The sequence below is a fragment of the Tamandua tetradactyla genome, chromosome 8, assembly GCF_023851605.1.
Source record: "Tamandua tetradactyla isolate mTamTet1 chromosome 8, mTamTet1.pri, whole genome shotgun sequence".
NCBI classification, from domain to species: Eukaryota; Metazoa; Chordata; class Mammalia; order Pilosa; family Myrmecophagidae; genus Tamandua; species Tamandua tetradactyla.
In genome coordinates, this window is record NC_135334.1 from 42,046,854 (window position 1) to 42,067,933 (window position 21,080).

Here is a 21,080-nt window from a genome sequence, read left to right on the forward strand (position 1 = left end):
AAGATACCTAGATTTCTCCCAAACTGCCACCAGCTATTACAACTCAAAATAGGGAAAAAAGCCTCAGGTAATATTTCTTCAAACATTTCCAGAGGAGAAAAGATTTAAGTAGGATTTTGAAGAATGGGGAAATTATAGTGGGTGGAGATAAAATGAGAAGAGTTTGCAAGGGAATAGAGTCAGGAAAACGGAAGTTATGTCTATAGTTAGGTTTATGACTAAAGGCTTGGTTTGGAATACTCAAAAATGATAGTTAAGGCAGGAAAGATAAGATTAGCACAGATTACATCCTACAGACAGTGCAAAAGCTTGAAGAAGGACTGACAAAACCAATGTAGCATTTCAAGAAGATTAATGTGAGGATTATACAAAATATATCAACTCAGTAGTGGGGGAAGGTGCATCTGACAAGTTCTGGTCAGATAAATGTGCACAACATATACCAGAGCAAAGAAAAACTGAAAGATACGGGAGTGAAAGACAAGGGACGTGTCAATGGTAACTTTGATAAAAGAAATACATCAGCATTAGCACAAAATTAAGGGGATGAAAAGTGAGAGCAAATTTGAAAAGAAGGTAATGTGCAGAAATTCATATTTTACCCTGAAGTGGTAGTCTACGGTTCTAGAAGCCAGTCAGACGGCAGTGTAAAAGGTTAGGCAGGATGAGCTCACGACTGGGGAGATAATCAACAAGATGTTACCAGTGGATAAAAGTATAAGAGATTTCAGGTAAAGCACAAGAATAGAGGTATAGGGCAGTGTGACGGTGGCTCAATGGCAGAATTCTCGCCTGCATGCCGGAGACCCAGGTTGGATTCCTGGTGCCTGCACATGTTAAAAAAAAAAAAAAAAAAAAGGAATAGAGGTATAAGAATGGAATATAAGGGATACCCTTCATTTAGGAAGTAGGGGTAAGAGGAATGAGTTGAAGGAGCAAATGGAAAACCATAACATGGATTATCAGAAGGAATTTCTTGCCCTTTCCTTTCTCTTCCAATTATAAAAGTAATAAATCATAATTAATGTAATTTTATTCTTTTTCTATCACCATAACAGAGAAATTTAAAGATAATAAGAATGACTTGTAATCCTACCTCCCGCAGTTAGCACTTTGATTTGTATTACTCACTTACACACACACACACACACACACACACACACATAAATACTTGAAAAGAAACCTGGAATAATACTATACACACTGGTTTAAAATCCTCTTTTTTCAATTTAATTGAATTAATATATCCCAAAATCTTTAAGTAATTTTTCAAATAGAACTTTTTACACACATGTAATGTTCCATCTTATGGTTAAACGAAGTTTGTATATTTCTGTCAATCATTTTTTTTGTGCCATTTCAGGTGTTTCTAAAAGTTTTCACTGTGAAGTCTCAGATCAAAGTATTTATACTATTTACTTTTATTCTCATCTAATTCCTACCAATAGAAATCATCCCAACTGTCTTGCCCATTTAAAGTTTATTGAAACATGATGTCGCATGTACCTCAAAAATGAATGAACCATTTTATACTCACCAGGAAAGCTTTTGCCCAGTATCCCAAACCTTTGTTAACAACGGCCATTATCTTTTTATAAATTAAAAACAGCATCCTCTTGCTATTTTTAGTTTGCCTTGCTTTTTTAATACTTGTGACACTGAAATTGAAAATATGGTTCCTATTTCTTCTGGATATAGTACCCACTTCATATCCTTAGCCCATTTTTCCTCTGAGCTCTTTAACTTTATCACACTGACTTATAAATGCTCCTTTTATAGAAGACTTGGGACCTTTGTGTCATATGTTATACAAAATGCCCTTTAATTTGGTTTACTAGCTTTTTAAGTAGACACAGATTATTTAACTCTATGCATACAGGTCTTTCTAGGTTTCCTTTATGATTTCTTGCTTTTACTTTATACTTAGAAAAAAAATCTTCTCTTCATATATCAAATACGTATTTCCTTCTGATGTAAAGGCTAGAAGCTTGACAACTTTGTTTCCAGTTGTTTACTTCAATGATCTAATTGACAAAGTTTTTTCAAGATAAGCTGACCCTTCAATTTACTACTAGAAACGAGCAGCCATTTATTTTCCATGAGTAAACCGAATAAGGAATCAGTTACGCAGGTGAAAAGGCATGGAAAGGTCTTTCAAAAATAAGCTAATAAGCTTGGCAACGACAAAAAGATCAGAGCTGCTCTGGAAATGAACAGATGAATTTTAATGCCATGTCATGAATTACATCATCATCTCCTGATGTATTTCATTCCTGGAGGGGTAAGGGAAAAAACCCAAGTCACATTTTTACCTTGTCTCTATAACACGCCCCTAAGGAGTTGCTTTGATTTAATTTGTTTGTTGTGTTGTATTTTGTTAGGAGCTAGGCCTCCTGGAAAATAAATGTATGCATGTGTGAAAGCTGGTGTGCATGTGGAGTGGAGTGGGGTGGATGTTTAGGATGTTATTTGGGAAATGAGTATTTGGTAACCATTTTACACACTTTCCCAGTATATATTTTCAACTAAGTATAGACTATGACAAACGTTCTATTCTACCATAGTCTAAAACATTTAGGGGCTCTAATGAGGAAAGTATTAAATACTGAGCTAGGGTTATTGTGGAATTCTAAGCATATTCTCTAGAGGACTTAAAAATTAGGATATTTGCTTGAGATCATTAAAGGAGGATTTTATCTAAGGGTGGCCTCACATTTTCACCAGGAACTACAGATTCTATAACTCTATGATTCTATAACTCTTCAGTGACTCTAAAACTACCCATGATTTCAAGACAACTTATTTTTAAAACGGCATCTGGACACAGCCCTTGACAGATGATGGTGTACATGTGATAATTAGGGGAGCCTCTCATCACAGGACTTTATTTCACACACCCCATTCTCTCATAGATTTATTCTAGGGCAATGCCTAAAAAGAAAAAAGACATTTAAGACATGTGCAACATATGAATATAATATTAAATTACAATAACAGTACCTACTACTTCAAAATATTAAATATGGCTATAGAATTTTCCAATAAATCTAGTTTTCCTTAAAGGTAGATTTTTCTCCATTTCACTTTGGTCTTCAAGCTTTTATATAACAAAACAATTATATATTAATTTCTCCTATTTTAATAACATGTTAATAACAAAAGACAGTTTAAATGAACTCATGTTTAAATAACAAGCAAAATAAAATTACATTAACATTTTTAAATGAAGAAATTCAGTTCTCTCAGAGTATATGAGAGTGTGGAAAAAAGGAATCAGAAGCAAAAATAACCCTTGTAAAGACTACACAACAAGCACACCTTGTGACTGGACTTGGAGGTAGGCGAAATAAGAAAAGGAGCAAGGAGCAAAATCAATCAAAACAGGTTGACTTTGAAAAGCTATTCAGGAAGGCAGGTGGTATTTTACCAGGAGAAAGATCAGCATAAGACATCTGAAAGCGGTTCATGACTACGATACCTGGAAGAATTACAGGGAGAGGAGAAAGAAGGAGACTTGGCATAGTGTCCGGTTCCATGTGACATCCTGGATGGCAGTAATGCGCTGCGGCAGAGCTGCCCTAACACCCCCAAATCAGGCCTGAGCGACTCCACTGTTTGCTGGGGGGGAAGCATGGGAGGTGTTTCAAGATTTTATGCCTGCTAACGTGATAATGGCAAGGGGGAAAGTCCAACTTTTGGCATATACCATTGCCACTACTGGTATTGCATTATTCCTTAGTAAAATGATTATTCTCAATCTTCACAATTATAGTACCACACAACCAACAGGAAAAATGAGTATTTCATTAAAAAAGGAATGAAATGGACTAAAGATGCGTACACGTTATTAAAATATTTGTTCCCTTTTTGAAAGGAATTAATGTACAACAATGAAGATTTTTAAACGTGCAGTTGTACATCTTTTGTTATTCCTAATGCTGAAGCAAAGCCTTATAAGTAATGTCACAGATATCTCTGTTTTAACTTAAAATAATATAAGGGCTATAACATAACTTTAACAGGTTTCCATCCCTCAAAATATGCCCAAGAAAAAGAAAAGGTCTTCTGAAAATTTTTCCTTCATCCTTTTACACTCTTAAAGGAAAAACTGTTAGTATTTAGTGCTGTAATGTGTCTACAATGCTCAGCAAAATGGTAGTCCATAGTAAGTAACTCAATTAAATTAGCTACTGTTTCTATGATTATCTTAAAGAGTAGCAGATTCTGAGATATTCTCTTTGGAAACTGTGACCTCACATAACTAACGCTAATGCCCTTTTCATGTTTCAAATGGAAAAGCTTACCTCTTGTAAATGAGACTCCTTTTTCTTTGCAGACAAATTTAAATGCTTGTCAAGAATAGAATAATATTTTTCACTCTCCTTGTCAAACTTCTTCTTTCCATCCTAGAGGATAAATTAACAACAAAAAGATTCAAATCAGAGGATCAAGAAAACCCTGATTTTTATCATCCCCCTAAAAAGGTAGTTTAAAATATTTAATAAAGATTTATTAAGTTCCAACTCTACAAAACCTTGACAAAGTTGAATAGGGGAAAGGATGTGAAACGAAAGTCATTTGAATATGTATTCTGCTCTCAAAGAAGATTTTCATCCTGCAGAGACAAATGCATGTGTATATAAAACACTACAAATCATGGCCTTGCTCCTTTGGGGTACATGGAATTACAGCATGAAAAGGATCACAGCCAGCTACAGCTGAGTCCCTCAAAAGTCCTCTATAATTTGACTCCCCCAAAGATAATCTGATCTAGTAAATCTGGGATGGAATCAAGAGAAAATGAGTTTTTTAAAGCTTTTTGGTGATTCAAGAGAATGAATATACAACCAGTTTAGAGAATCCCACACAGATGGCTCTTTTCAAGGAATCTTGTTATTCCCCAGTCACAAAAAGATATCCGTTATTTCTAACAAGTAGTTTTTGATAGGGAAGAAAACAGACTTTTAAATGCTGGGAGCTTCAAATAACCATTTGAAGACAATTCAAAGTCCAGTAAAGTCAAAAGGATTCTCAATATCTGTTTCGTACACTCGGAATGTAACTGATAGCTGAGCTGTAAACAGGTCAGCTTTATTACAGAGGGTGAGGCGAAGAAATAGGATAACTACCTTTCATCCTACAGTATACACTACAGAATTTCAAATGGAATTTGAATTAAAGACCTACTCTTTCCTTTTATTTCAGTGTTTCTGGAAGCACAATCTACTGCACCACCTGAATCAGTCAAGTGTTTACAAACATGTTTAAAATACAGATTTCCTATGTTCCCCCTCTATGATTAGTATGCACACTGCTTTGCTTCATTACTTGGAAGGAATTTGTTAAAAATCAATAGCGGAGGAAAGTAACAAGGGAGGGCAGTCCTCTGGCTTTAAGGTGTTTCCCACTCTCCTGAGCTTGTCAGATGCAGGCAGGCTAAACTACCTAAGTAATGCTACTTCGCTCCACCGGCACTCAAATCTTTCTATCTTCTCAATTATACTTCCAAGGACACATAAGGATCAAGATCAATATACAGAATTTTACAAAGTGAGCTGGTAAAATTTAGGTGAAAGGAAGAGCAAGTTCTGCTTCAGGGGTTCAAGCCACTTTTAGATCATTGTAGAACTACTGATTCATTTGCACAAATGTATTACATCTATAAATGAGAAAAAAAAAAAAATAGCCAAACTCCTCAAAGGATTTTTGTTACACCAGGAGACACGTAGTCCTACTAGGAGAAATACAACTGGAAAATAAGTGTAGTGTTCCTATACAGAAAAGGTCTGCTTTTCTTGTACAGCAAAATGTGGACTAGCAAACCTAAAAAGAAGCACGAAGGCTCAAGGTTTAGACTGGAAGGAGCCTGTCCTCTCCACTGCTGGAATAAATACCTGGGATAAACATTTCATATTTTCTTCACTGGATGTTAGTCTTTTCTCTGGCATTTCATGTCCACCAGGGACAAGCCCAACTTACCTTCCCAGAAGTCCCTCTTACTAGCTCCTATGGAGCTCCTTATTCATGTTTTTTTTTTCTCTCTCTTTCTCTGTTATTCCATTTGACATAAATACCCACTACTTCCAATTTCCATGTATTCGAATTTTATCATTTAGCAACCTGACCAAAGTGATTTCATTCCCAAGCATCTTCCATCAACCCTCTTTCCCTACTGAACGCACAAATAGCTTTTACATATACATATCTTATAGCATTTACAGTCTACATTGTAGCAGATGAATTTATGTATATACCACATCCTTCTTAAAACTGACTATCTACTGAGGGCTCAATAATAAATAGTTTATGAATAAATGAAATTCTTCCTGTCATAACAGTGGGCACACCGCAGTCCCTCCAGATCTATTCAATAAACAAATAACCATAGTACAAGGGACAATTCAGCACAAACGGCCTTAACTTAAACCCAATAGTACATGGACATTTGTGGGCAACCAACTGCATTACAGTACAGAACATAAAACTGATTCACTTTCATCTTACAATAGGGTGCTTAAAACATCTAATTCTGAATAGAAGAGGAAGAAACGGGCTTTAGGAAAAGAGAGAGCACAGCTGTAGTGACTACACTTGTGACTTTGTTTTCAGTTACTGTTTGATGGCATTTTTGGAAACATTAGTTCAGTGCCAATACATCAGCATTTCTGGCACTACAAAATATCATTCCCAGAAGCACTTCCTGGACTCCTATTCAACCCATGGGCTCTTACACCACCAGGCCAGCAAAATAAAAAAGAGATCTACACAAAGGTTCCAACACAGAACGCAAAAAACCACTCAGTTCTAGCATACAATTAAAGAGCTAAGTTAAAAGACAAGGCTACAAGAAGAACAACTATAATCTAAAAAGCAAGTTCTACTTGCTTTACTCATAATTCACATCTAATTTCAGAAAGCCATGATTTACTGTTTATATAAGCAAAGCCTTATTGAATTTAGCAACTCAACACTATCCTGGTCTCTCTTGTTCTGTTTTTGTTTCTTGGGTATTTATTGTGGACATGCAGCTAAAACATTTTCTCTGAAACTAATGTGGCAGAAGAAAGGAAAAAGTAACCTGTCAACCTTCACTAAATGTCATGCACAATCACTGACCTCTTATTGCCATGGAATGACTTCAAAGAAGGAAACCATATTATAGAGGTATGTTTTCCATAAATCTACAGTAAATGCATTTGAATTAGGTTGTCATTTAAAATAAAAGCACATTCAAATAATAATCTTCATGGGAAAAGGAAGAAGAATGAGGTAGAAGGGATGTCCTACAAGATATATAAACACAAAAAGTAGTTGTGCTTTTATTGAGCATTATACTTGTTGCAGTTCTATGTTCTGCAGATAGATGCCGACAAACAGACTAAGAGATGAACAGACAGAGCATAACTGTATAAAACAGATCCCTGGACATAGCAAATTAATTTTGTGATAGATTGAATTGTGTACCCCAGTTTGGACATGTGCTCAGTCTTGGGACAGCATTCTCATGGGTGCAGACCCACTGTAGATAAGATCTCTTCAAGATGTTATTTCAGTTAAGGTGTGGCCCAGTGAATCAGGTTGGGCTTTAATCCAGATAACTGGATCATAGGCAGAGCGAAAGCTGGGCAGGAGAGATGGCAGAAGAGGCAGCCAGGTGCACTGCCATGTGACACAAAAGTCGAGGACAAAAGATCTCTGATAGTCAGCCACAGAATGCCACAGTCTTCTGGGAGAGAGCATCGTCTTACTGACACCTTGATTTTAGACTTCTAGTCTCAAAACCAGGAGCCAATGCATTCCCATGTTTAAGCTAATCCATTGTATGGTATTTGTTTTAGTGGCTGGGAAATTAAAACAGCCCCCAAATCCAATTATAGCTAGTGAAAGGGTAAACTACGTTCCAGGTCTGCAATCAGCGCGATTTCCAAACTACACTACGTGTACTCTGAGCACAGTGATGCTATCATCATTCAGCTTCTAAGATTAGCCCCAGTGGTTTTGCCAGAACTTCACTGTACATTGAGGAGTGGGAGAAACCATGAGCACATAGACGAAATGTCACTTTTACTCTATTAGACGGTGTTTATAACCAAAATAAAATTGTCAAATATTTACAAAAATTTTAGGGTTATCATGCAGGTAAAAAATACCAAAACATGTGTTTGTTAAAACTAAAGCCAAACTAATGCCTTCGCTGACCACCAGAGGGTACCAAAGGTGAACACACTCGACTACAACATTTAGAAAATCACAACTAGAAAGAAATTCACAAATGTTATTATTTACCCACATTTTCTGTTTCTACAAAAGGTGCCTAACAAAATTTGGCTAAAAAAAAAAATAGTTGTCTGGTACAATTAACAACACTAAGTTATATATATGAATGTGGTTAAAAAGAGAAATTTTAGGTTGTATATATGTTACTTGAATTAAAATTAAAAACAACTATAGGACAATGAACTCTAATGTAAATTATGGACTACAGTTAATAGCACCATTATAATAATCACCTTTTATCAATAATAAAAAAAGGTATCACACCAATGTAAAGTTAATAGGAAAAACTGTGTATGAGGGAGTTATATAAGAACTCTATTTTCTATATGACTTTTCTGTAAACCTACAATTTCTCGAAGGGAAAAATATATAAAATTATCTTTCCAACAATTATAACATAATTTAATTAAGCAAATGCATAGTTTTAATTTCTTTTTTAAAATGGAGCATACATTTAGGACTCTTGCATCATACTTTTAAGACAATCTCAATGTTATAATTGCCACACAGGATACTGCACAATTCTCTATGCAGCTATATATGTCATCACATTAGTATAACTACTATCTAAATAAGAACCACATATATTTTGAAAAATCCTTCAGTTTAAGTCATAATACTAGATACAGTACTACGAAGGGGAACAATCAATTGCAATAGCTAAATTTCTATTTCAAAAACGGGGAGTGTTCAGGCACTGAAATGACCACTTTCCACCACTGGACTTCTCCCTTCTTCTGGTATAGTCCACCTCAGAGTACAGGAAGGGCCAAAACCCAGGACACTCAGACCACATGTTACTCAGGAGTTTTCTGAGGCCCCAGGGATTTGTCATCCCGAGGTCCAGCTTGTGGGAGAATCACCGTACAGCCTGCACAGCATGTCCATCCTGCAAGTCTACAGTACTCAACAATTCCCAGTCTCCTCCAGTCATCACTTACAAACTCTCCCCTCCCTGCAACCACCCAATGTCCTGAAATGCAGACTCTGAAAAGACCCTTCCCTGGGTGGCTGCACCAGCATAATTCACCACATCTCCCCCCCATCACAACCACTTCACCAGGTGATCAGTTTCATAGGGATCAAAAGATTCATGTTTGCATTGATAAGGATCTCCTACTAGCTTGCCTGAATAAGCAGCAAAAAGACATGAAAATATGATGGGACAAAACACACAAGAGGAAATCCAAGAGTAGCAAGCATATGAAAACTTGCTTGAACTCATTTATAATCAGAGAAAAGCAAATTAAATCAATGAACTATCACATATGATCTGTTAGATACTTTCCAAAGTTAGAAGGTCAGAACCTTCCATCTACTGGTAGGATGGTAGATGGCTACACCCTTCTAGAGAGAAATCTCACACTACTAAGAGACCTAGATGTGTGCCTTAAGGACCAGCCCAAAGAGATGCTCACAGAAAAGTCCCTAAGGGAACATGAATGAGGCTATTTATGGATGTAATATCTCTGGAGGCAGAGTTGAAAGCAGCGTGGCTTTTCATTAGTGAATACATAAGAAGTACTGGATGCATACCATGGGGCATTATGTAGTAATTAGAAAAAGTAAGATACAGATGGATCCTAAAACACAGTTTCTGGATGAAAACAAACAAAAACGCCAACGAAAAAACAGTATCATTTATAAATTTAAAAGCCACACATGTAAAACAGTATCAATTTTGCATTAGGATAAGACTAAATGTACACAGTAAACACAAAGACTAGCTGTCTCTGCAAAGAGGAAAATGTGAGTTGGGGATCAAGTAAAAAAATAAACAAGGGAGAGCTGTGAATTAAAAAATAAAATATATGGAAGAAAGAAAAGCAAATTAAAAGATCGGCTACCAGGAAATCTAACACCTAATAGAAGAAGAGATAAAATAAAAGGAAGGAATTATGGCAAAAAAAAAAAAGAAGAAAATATCAGAACCAACAGAAAAGGTTTCCACATTAAAATGGCCCATTATGTAACCAGCCAATGAATGAAAAAAATATCCAATGAATAGGTCATAACAAATATTAGAAAACCATGAATAAAGATGAAAACCGGAAAGCAGTCAATGAGAAAAAAAGAGCTTATATAAAAACTGTTAGAAATCATAATACTGGAATCTCAAAAGCACCAACAGGAGCTATAAAACAAAGGAGACGTGCCCTCAAAGTTTCTGAGCAATAATTAAATCCAACCGAGATTTCTGTATCCAGTCAAATCACCAATGAAAGTTGAGGGAAGAATAAAAATATTTACAAATGTGCAGGGTCTCAGAAACTTTACCACTTAGGTATCTTTCCTTAGGAAAATACTGAGCGATCGCCACCAAAATGAGAGGATAAACCCCAAATACCAAGACATAGGATCTGGAAAAACAGGAGCTCAAAAAGGCTAAAATGTTTCCAAGATAACAATGAAATGAATTTCAGGAAAACAGATGGACAATTAAGCTCTCAGACTTTAAAGCAACCAGTTAAGATGCGAGTTCCAGAAGGAATGTCTCTAAAAAAATAAATGGAGAAGATATTATCTGATCCGTGTGGTAATTATGTCCAAGCATTTGGGAACAAAGAAATTTATGCACATTTCCAAAATTAGGAAATTATTAAGTTTAAGAAAAACAAAAACTTACGCAAGAAAGAAAACATAATCATAGAGTCCAACATGGCTCACCTATGAACAATAATTACACTGTAAACATGAAGCACTGACTTTTTAAAATGCAATTTAACTACATATATTTCGAAGAGGAGAGACATATGAATGGAGTAGTAGCTGTTATAGGGTTGAAAGGACATTTACTAACTCTTCATCTCCCAGAGCAGCAAGTTAATTTAATAATGCTTAAAACTGAAGAAAATAAGAAACAGCAGAATGAGCATATTATACAGGAAAATGGACGATCAAAGTAAAACAATAGCTTAAAGAATTATAAGTGACTACTTCTGGAGAACTTTGTAGTAGAGAGATGGAGTCGGAGACTGATTACTTTTAATTTATAAAACTATGTGTCTTCAGTAACAATTATATTCAATTTTTAAAATGAAAGAGGAAAAGGAGAAAGGAAGATAAGGATAGATAGAGAAGGGGAAAAAATAAAAGCTGGTTGGGTAGGAAGGAAGGGATAGCTTTAAAAAGAGAGAAGAGAAAATGTTCTAGGGGCATGAAGAAAATTTGCTCGTAAATTAGTTTTTTAGTAATTAAAACATTAATTTAAGTCTTTAAAATAGTTCACTAAGAGGTAGAAGAGTAGTTCAGTAGAATTCTTGCCTGCCATGCAGGAGACCCAGGTTTGATTCCCAGCCTGCGCACTTTCCAAAAACTAACAAACAAAAACAAGCAAAAATTCAACAAATGGTGCTGCAATAATGGGATACTCACATAAAAAAAAGAATGAAATGTGACCCCCACAATACAGCATTCAAAATAAATAAATAAATAAAATAGCTTAGAAAAATAAATGAAAAAAAGTAGCTCCCTAGTACTGATAGCAAGGTCTAATCAAAACTGGGAGGAGAATGGAAATAAGTATCCAAGCCTTCTTAAGTGGATACAAAGTGGTTTGCAGACCCAGTCACCACAAACCCCTACAAGGTAAGAAAAATTATCCTCATATTACAAACATGAAATACTAACTGAGAAGAGAAGTAATACGAACAAGATCACAGTGGATAATCAAAATCGGGACTGCCGAGTTCCAAAGCTCGTGATCTTTGCACAGTAAAATATAACCCGAAGATGCCGGCAAATCAAAACTACAACACTTCCTTTGACTCCTGGGGCAGTAAAAGAGAGGGGGCAAAAAGAAGGGAGGGGGCAAAAAGAAGGGACAAAAGAACACGGAGACAGGAGAAGAGATGAAAGAAAGACAAGGGATGACAGAAAAGAAACGGAAAGAAGGAAGCAGAGGCAGCTGTGGGTTTTCTGTAATGGTACCGTGGACCATGGGAGAGAGAGAGAGAGAATATACCATAGAAAAATACCTAATGACTTTAGATTGTTAATCTTCCCCAGTCTGTGAGAAGAAAGGGAAGACTGGAATATCAGGAGGGCTGATAGCATCTGCAGTGGCTATAATCTGATGGGCTCTGGCATGACGTCATGGATGAAACTAAGGATACAAAACTGCCAGGAAGGCCATTTGGAAAATTACCATGGGCAAATTTAGGGATTTCTTAAGGTAATCTAAAGCTTTTCTCTTCGTAATCCATCAAATTTCTCTGCTTTTCTGGGATGACCAGGACTTAGAGGAAAAAATAAAAACCCAGTCACAAAATTCCAAAAGAATGGATACCACAGGAGGAGGAGCAAACCTGGGGAGGTAAAAAGACTATGACAAAGAATACTTAGGACAAATACTGTATCTGACTGAAAGTGTGAGAGATGTGTTTTTCTTTAATCCTTAGGGAAACATCAGCAGCCAGTAGAAATTAATTTAAAGTATATTATAAATAATGCTTTTTTGGTTCATATTTCCTAAAAAACAGAGCCTGACACAAATCTTGCCAGGTTTAGCTTAGGGGGAGTGAGGACAGTGTGCAATCCTTGGGCAGCAAGAGTGATAGAAAAAGGGAAATGAGACATGGAAGTCAGACAAGTACAAGTGGCTCATTACTGAATTGGTAACAGCAGCATGAAAAAAACCAGCCAGCTGCTCAGGCCATATGGCATAACTCCATTCAGATTTTACAAAACCAATGCAAGCCAAGACAGTTCATTGGGTAAGACAGGAAAAAGGAAGATTTATCTGCCAGTTCTCTTCCTCCTGATATGGTCAAAAATTGCCCCATAACTGCACTTCAGTTACCTGGTCCCTCCAGCAACTTTGGGAGAGGCCAGTGCCCAGAACACACAGTATAGGTGGGAGATACTCCATCAGAGCCCAGGTGTGATAGGAGGAGCCTGTGTAGCAGATCTCCTGCAATGCCCACTGCACTATTGCTGGGGCCCCAACCTGAGCCAGACACTCACCAGTTAGGAAACACAGAAGTGACAGCCCCAGCCCAGATTTCTCCACTGACTAAGTCCTAACAGCATGGGTGAGGCATAAACTGGGTCCAAGACCAATACACATTCTAAGTTATTTATAAAGATAAACTCTTTATTGATTGTGATTGCTATCTTTATGATATATGATAATGAAAATAAAGCCTTTTCAAGGGATTTGCATAATCCTTCACAACCTTGGTCTCAAGTCAATTTTGTATATTTTCCTGTTATAGGGATTTCAAGTGCAGATAGGAAAGAAATGTATTATCATGGCTCCCATCTAACAGAGTGGAAAATGAGGTTCATGGAAATTAACTATAGGCAGCTCAATTAAGCAAGAGTGGAATATAGATTCAAAGACAAGACCAGTCTCAAAATCAGCATGAAGAGTGCAACTGTTTAGTTTTAACAGCAAAGGGAAATTACTCCAGTTCTCCAAAGAGTTGAAATGTCTTGGTGAATGGTACAGAATTAGATACATGAGTTAATTATAGTAACTGTCCTATCTGCTCATGGGATCCTTTTGTTTGTTTCTATTGCTTTTTAAGAAACCCCTTTTGACAGAGCTCCACCAATTTTCTACCGTAACAGAACCCCCAAATTTTAGCAGAGCACATAGTTACCAAGAATAAAGAGTATGTTTTTTCTCTCTCTAAAGCCCAACTCTGCAAGAAAAATCATTGCCCTCACCTCCTAGGTGGGACATGACATCCAGGGGTGAACGTCGCCCCAGCAGCAAGGGAGATGACTCCCAGGGATGAGTCTGGCACTGGCATCGTGGGATCAACAATGCCATCCTGACCAAGAGGGGAAAAGAAGTATAACAAATAAGGTTTCAGTGGCTGAGGGAGTTTAAATAGAGTTGAAAGGCAACTATGGAGATCACTCCTATGCAAGCTTCAATTAGACATTGTTACCTATCATAACTTGCCAAACCCCAACCAAAACCATTCCTGCCAATCCTAAAGAACACCTAGGGCATTATATAAAATTCTACAAGGTTCCATGCACTAGGGTAACTTTCCAGAAACCTACAACCTCCAGATGGATCCCTGGACCAGGTAAGTCTTGAAATACAGAGGAGCCAGCCTCTCCAAAACATAAACCAGTTCCATTCCCCTATATCAGATTATAGACAGACCCTTCCACCATGAAAAAATCAGAATTGGCATAGCCCAAATACCCCTAAAAAAGTGGGAGAAAGATCAGAGGTGATGGTGAAGTTATACAGAGACAGTAGGTTTTAACAAATGAGTATGACTGCTGTATCAATATATTGATATTTCTTTTAGTCTCCAGTATCTTAGAGCAGCTAAGTAAAAACCTAAAATTGTAGGATTATAACCCATACAAAACTCTGCAATCTGTTCTACAACTAATTGTTGCAATATGCTTTGAAATTTATGGTTTTTTGTATATATGTTATTTTTCACACACAAAAAAGTTGATTGTGATGATAAATGTACAGCTATATGATGATATTATGAGCCACTGATTGTACACTTTGCATGACTGCATGATATGTGAATACATATCAATAAATAATAGTACGTTTTCCAGTCTTCTAATAATGAGATATGTCTATATGGCCAAGTTTTGATCAATGTGATATAAGAAAAATCTTGGGTATTAGGTTCCAAGAGTCTTCCTAAAATATCCCATGCTCATCTTCCTTCTATCTTTTCTCCCACAAAAAGGAGAACATGGTCGGAGTTTGTCCCCCAAAATGCCCTCTACTAGTTTACTCTGACCTTTTCATAATATTCACTAGGACAGTATAATCTTCTTTAAAAAAAAAATTGTTTTCTTTATAAGAGCTGTTTAGGGGAAAAGCAGGTATCTATGGCCTAGTTTACACAATCAGATTGTAAGGCTCTCCCAGAGAGATGGAGGGAAAGAGAGAAGAAGAGAGGAAAGGAAGGAAGGAGGGGAGGGAGTCTGAGTTTACTCCAGTACAAATGCTGATAGTGGTTGAGAAACCCTGGACCAGATGGTAAGCTCAATAAAAGCAAGAATTTGTGTCTTACGTTTTGTTCGCAGGACCTAACATGGCATTTCCCACATAAAAAAGCTCAATGTCTAACTGTTGAATGAAGGAGTGAATTATACATTCAGCCAGCTCTATAAACACTGACAGAGTTCAAACTATCCCCTTATCACTAAAAGTGTATTACCAACTCTGGAGTTTTGGTAATCTTATCTGTCATATAAGAGTGTTAGAATCAATGATTTCAGTTTAACATTTTGCTTGTGCGATTCCATGACACTGTCAAATTCTTACTTTGGAAATGATGGCAAATGAATAAGAAATTAATTACTTAAATCACAACATGATTGTTTCATAGTGTTATATACCAATTATTCCTAGACACATACCAAGAGAAACAAGTCAGAGAGATGGCCGCCTGGGAGTGGCCCTGCCAGCTGGCACAATAACCTCTAATGGAATAAGGTCACCTCCTGGTAGCACTAAAAATAATTGGGGAGACAAGAATTCTACGAAATAGCTACTTGTGCACCTTCACTTCTTGCTATCTTAATTGCTTCTCTGTCCTTTTTGGGATTTTAGACTCCGGTGACAAAAATCCCATTCTCAAAATTTCACAAAAATTGAAGAGGACCATGCAAAACTCAATGGATAAAGAGAAAGAGCTACCTGTTCCCAACACTGAAAATTGTCCATTTGTAAAACGTGAAGGCTTGTTGGTAGTGTTAACCCTGGACAAATTTCAAGTCACGTAGCCTGAGCCACAAAATTAAGTGCAAATTCCATTTGTAAAATTATACTTTATTTTTTATTTTACCCTACTGTGCAATTTTGCCATTCAGTGCGGCATTTATGCCTGAGATTTAAGCAAAGTTACACATCACTGTTGCTTTACAATGAAGAAATTTCTTTGTTATAAGAAATACGATGGGAACATTTGGGAAACAGTAGTCTGTAGAGTCTAGAGACAGCATCATGCCTCCTATTCAGTTACCAGTGGTACCACTCCCACTCCTCGCTGAAGTACCAAGAAGGACTTCTTGGCAGAATGATTTTAGAAATTTCTTTAGAATGTAGGAGTAAATATTTTCATGGTTGGAAAAAAGTCTCCTTTGTTTTCACTGAGAACAATCGTTCTAAATTTCAAACTCTTCACTCTCAAATAATCCTCTTTCCTATTTACAAAGAATTCCAAAGAAAAGGAAAAAGAACAAAATAAATTTCAGTTAGTAAAATACGAGTTTAAATTCTAGACACCAGTGATCCATTATTTCTTAAGAAATCTTAATCTAGTTTAAAAAACAAATTTTGTGATTATAATAAACAATATTGGGAAACTAAATCAAACATTCCTATCAAAAGTATGCTCATTGCTTAGCTTGAGAAATAGGATTATTTTTTTACCAGAGCATTTATTATTTAGAATAAGCAAAAGTAATTCTTAAAAGCTTTTCTTGTGGTCACATAAAACAAGATTAAAATATTATTCGTAATTCTGATTATTCTTTCTTCCAGATAGTAACACAACAATCAATACAAATAAAGCTCTAGGAATCCTTAATTTTCACAGATTTATATAAATCACCAAAGATATTGTTTCCTCAAAAGAAATTCAATTTTATATTAAAGGAGTAAAACTCTATTCAACTTGAAAATTATAAGATGCATTCCCCATTTGTCAATTATTTGTGATTCTAAGTTTCTCCTCACCAAATATTCTTATTTATGGCCTTTTGGTCATTCATTGTGGCCAAATAAATGAAAAAGGAAAGTTATAACTCGAGTTAATCTAACTTGTATATTCTTACCGATACTTGAAAGTTAATAACAAAGTTGATTTTAATGCAAAAGCTAAGAACAGAGATTATGTAGTTGTTCTTTTCAACAGGCTGAATATCCTCTCTCCATATAATGAAGTCAGTCCAATTTCAACCACAGACTAGGAACATCTGAATGAAATTAATTTACAATAACATGAAGTTGAAATTTGAAACACTAAGACTCAAAGCCCTAATTCACTCCTGTAAAGAAATACACGCATGCACACCCTTAAATGTTTCTCCAAGTGCAGTGCTAGTGGAGAAGGACTGTCATTTTTCATAAAACAATCCTGCAACTCTACATAGAAACCACATTATTCAAACAGTCCTGGCATTCCGACGAACCCATGATGAGTACCAGGAGGGAAATCCAAGGTGAAGGAAATAATTTACAAGTTCTTTTAGTTGCTCATAAAATAGTAGTTATGTCACATGGTGACCACCTGTTCTTCATGTCTAGCAAGGAAACAACAGAAGGAAATAGACTGAATCACAGATATTTAGGTTAGTCACAGGGAAAAATTTTAAACTACATAGTATACCAGACAACAGTGAGAGACATGAGGTGTTATATAACAATTAACAAAAGTGACTAAGTGAGCCAGGGATCTTCTTCAGAGCTCAGGTGCAAGATATATCTGGAAAAACGGAGAGAAAGCATGTGTTCTAGTTTGCTAGCTGCCAGAATGCAATATACCAGAAATGGAATGGCTTTTAAAACAAGGAATTTAATGAGTTGCTAGTTTACAGTTCTAAGGCCGAAATAATGTCCCAATTAAAACAAGTCTACAGAAATGGCCAATCAAAGGCATCCAGGGAAAGATACCTTGGTTCAAGAAGGCCAATGAAGTTCAGGGTTTCTCTCTCATCTGAGAAGGCACATGGTGAACAGTCATGGTTTCTCCTTTGGCTGGAAGGGCACATGGCGAGCATATCATCATCTACTGGCTTTCTCTCCTGGCTTCGTGTTTCATGAAGCTTCCCGGGAGGCATTTTCCTTCTTCATCTGCAAAGTGTTGGCTGATGGACTCTCTGCTTCGTGGTGCTACAGCACCCTCTGCTCTCTCTGAATCTCCTTCATTCTCTAAAATGTTTCCTCTTTTATAGGACTCCAGAAACTTATCAAGACCCACTCAAATGGGTGGAGACATGTTGTCACCTAATCCAGCTTAACAACCACTCTTGATTAAATCACATCTTCAGGGAGATGATCTTATTACAGTTTCAAGCATACAGTATTGAATAGGGATTATTCTGCCTTTACAAAATGGGATTTTGATTAAAACATGTCTTTTCTAGAGTCCATACATCCTTTCAAACCAGCACAGCATGCTTCTGTTTTAAGGGCAGGTGGCACTTGATAGCTAATGCATTTGGGCCAGACTTAGAAATCTGACATTTTATTTTAAGATTTCCTAGAAGCATCCATAAGGCCTTTGTGAATGCAACTTTCTTATTCATTTGGTTCTAGATAGACATCATATATAATCAGTCCCCTTTGTACTGACCATCATGGCTTCTTTTTATCATACTTTCTAAACACAAAACCAGAGCAAGAAGTTTTATACTTAAATTAGAAACAGGCTTAGAGTGTTACTTTTTAGAATCTGAATTAGTATAGCACAATTTATTAAAAATACAATATTCAAGAAGCAGACTGCTATGGGCTTATAACTTGATCCATGTGAGGCACCACTGGTCAAACAAAGATGTCCATTTTCAGAACAACAGTCTTCTCCCGTGGCTCCCCAACACCCCACCCGCCACCCCCAAAACAAACAGTACTAGTTTCTGAGCAGAATACAAGAGCGAAAGACGTATCTTTCAGGTATCTAGATTGATGCAATCTGTCCAGTACCTGCCAATATTACAAGAGGCTTGTGATTCAGGATATTTCACTTTTTGTTCGTTTTCTTAGTGCTTTTCTTTAAGGTTGATCTGAGAAAGACTATCCACAATTTAATCATTCACTCAGGAGGAAGTGTGCAAGGAACTGGTATGAACAAGACATATTTCCATGCTTCCTCATAGTCTAGTGGAGGAATCAGAAAAATTAAAATATAAATATAATAAAATGTATCAGTTCAAGTAATGGTAACCATCTCATATAATCAATGTAAATCAGGAAATGGGACACAATAAAAAATTATTAGACTTCATGTGCAAACTGGCAATCTGTGAGATCGATATTGATCGTCAAGTAACATTTCGACATCCTAAGCCCTGTGCTTCATGCTTACAGCATTCAGAAATTTTCATTTGGAACGGGGTAGAGTGGGGAGAGAATGATTATCAAGGGATATTTCTCTGATAGCAGGATGAAAAAAAGATATGAAAGGAGGTACAGGCAAGACATAGCTGGGGCCTGGATTAAAACAATACAGGAGAGGTACAAAAGGTATTGCTATTTCCTTTGACTCAATCATCTTTCTACCTCCAGGATCTAAAAACAGGTCTGCATGGTAAGTACCAGGTTAATAAATGCTATGAAAGTCAACCATCTGAAGACTACATATATATACAGCAGCCACTGGGAGGAGAGGGAAGGAGAGACAAGGACAAGGAGATGAAGAAATTTGACATGGTCCACACAGACTTTCATTTCCGATTCTTCCATAAACAAAAGCTCTGCAAATATTTGCCTTGGAACTTAAACAAAGCCACGTTTTTAGTAATGCTTTCTTTTTTTTAAGAGTTAGATAGAGAGTGCTATCTTTTCTCGAAGATTTTTCTGTAGAAAATGGCCTAAAAGCTAGAATGTATGGATAAATGAGAGCTTCCCGTCAGGTATCTACCTTTGCCTTTAGATGATGAGTGGCCTCTCATTATGAACCACATACATCCCTCACCTGGAGAAAACATAATACACCACTGTAAAATAGATGCAGGTCTCCAAGACTTGGAGGTATTCCTTGGAAAAATGCAGTAATCCAAGCCATATTAGTTATGGTTCTCTAGGGAAATGGAGCTGACAGTAGATATCTATAAATATTTTGAAATTTTTATAAAAATTGTCTCATATGACTGTGGATGAGTAAGTCCAAATTCTGTACAACAGGTGCAAGCTCGAACTCCAATGAAAGTTCCTGATGGATTCCCTAAGACAAGCTGGCTGGCTGGCTGAAGTAAAGATGAAAATTCTCTCCTGACTGCTGAAAGCATCACTTCTCCTATTGGATGAGATGTCTTTCACTGCTGAAGGCAATCTCCTCAGTTGATTGTGGACATGATCTTCCTATAGTCGCAATCAACTTACTGATGATTTAAGTCCATAAAACGTCCTCACAGTAACAAACAGCCCAGTGCTTGCTTAACCCAACAACTGGACACCATCATAGGGCCAAGTTGTAAAATGAACCTAACCATCACACAGCCAACTTCCAGGGAACTTCTAAATACCAAATTATTTTACACAGTACCTTGATAGCAACACAACATCTTATTCCTCAGTCATGAAGCCTATGTAAAACTAAAGTGTATTTAAAATTAATTAGTCTCTGTCACAGGCACAGAATTTAAGTTACTTAAGGTAGCATGTTAACCCAATTTTTATTAAATTAAAAAAAAATCAACCTCATTAATAAAAAAATAACACTGAAAATTATCTTGTTAATCTTTACTATATAATATCACAGATTACTAGCACAGCCCTTAGTGACGGTCATACTCTCTGATTCCAAATCCTGTTTCCACTATTTAACATTCACAGGGCCTTCTCTGCTTTCCTCATCTGTGCAGCAGGAATAATAGCACTGCCTAGCTAATGAAGTATTAAATCTTTAAAAAATTAAATGACCTCTTGTAAATGACTTAGGACTGTTCTTAAAACCTGGTAGATATTCAAAACTTATGGATTTTACAGGATAGTAAATGAAGCCATCAAAAATCAATTAAGCCAGGAAGAAGAAAAGGAGGGGAAGGAAGAGGAGAAAGGCGCAGGGGTGGGAGCTGTTGCTGAAGCTGCCACCACAAAAGTTCTTCCCCCTTCCCCCTCACCCCTTCCCTCGCTCTCA

The 21,080-nt window shown here is 36.6% G+C and overlaps 1 protein-coding gene across 3 annotated transcripts in view; it reads right to left on the reverse strand.

Moving 5' to 3' along the window:
• The window catches only part of ARHGAP42 (Rho GTPase activating protein 42), a 323,631-nt gene that overhangs the window by 100,347 nt on the left and 202,204 nt on the right, over nt 1–21,080 (reverse strand). For all 3 annotated transcript variants that reach the window (XM_077113175.1, XM_077113174.1, XM_077113176.1), the window contains one exon: nt 4,305–4,406. In XM_077113175.1, the coding sequence (XP_076969290.1) occupies nt 4,305–4,406 (102 nt within the window). The remainder of the gene's footprint in view (nt 1–4,304; nt 4,407–21,080) is intronic.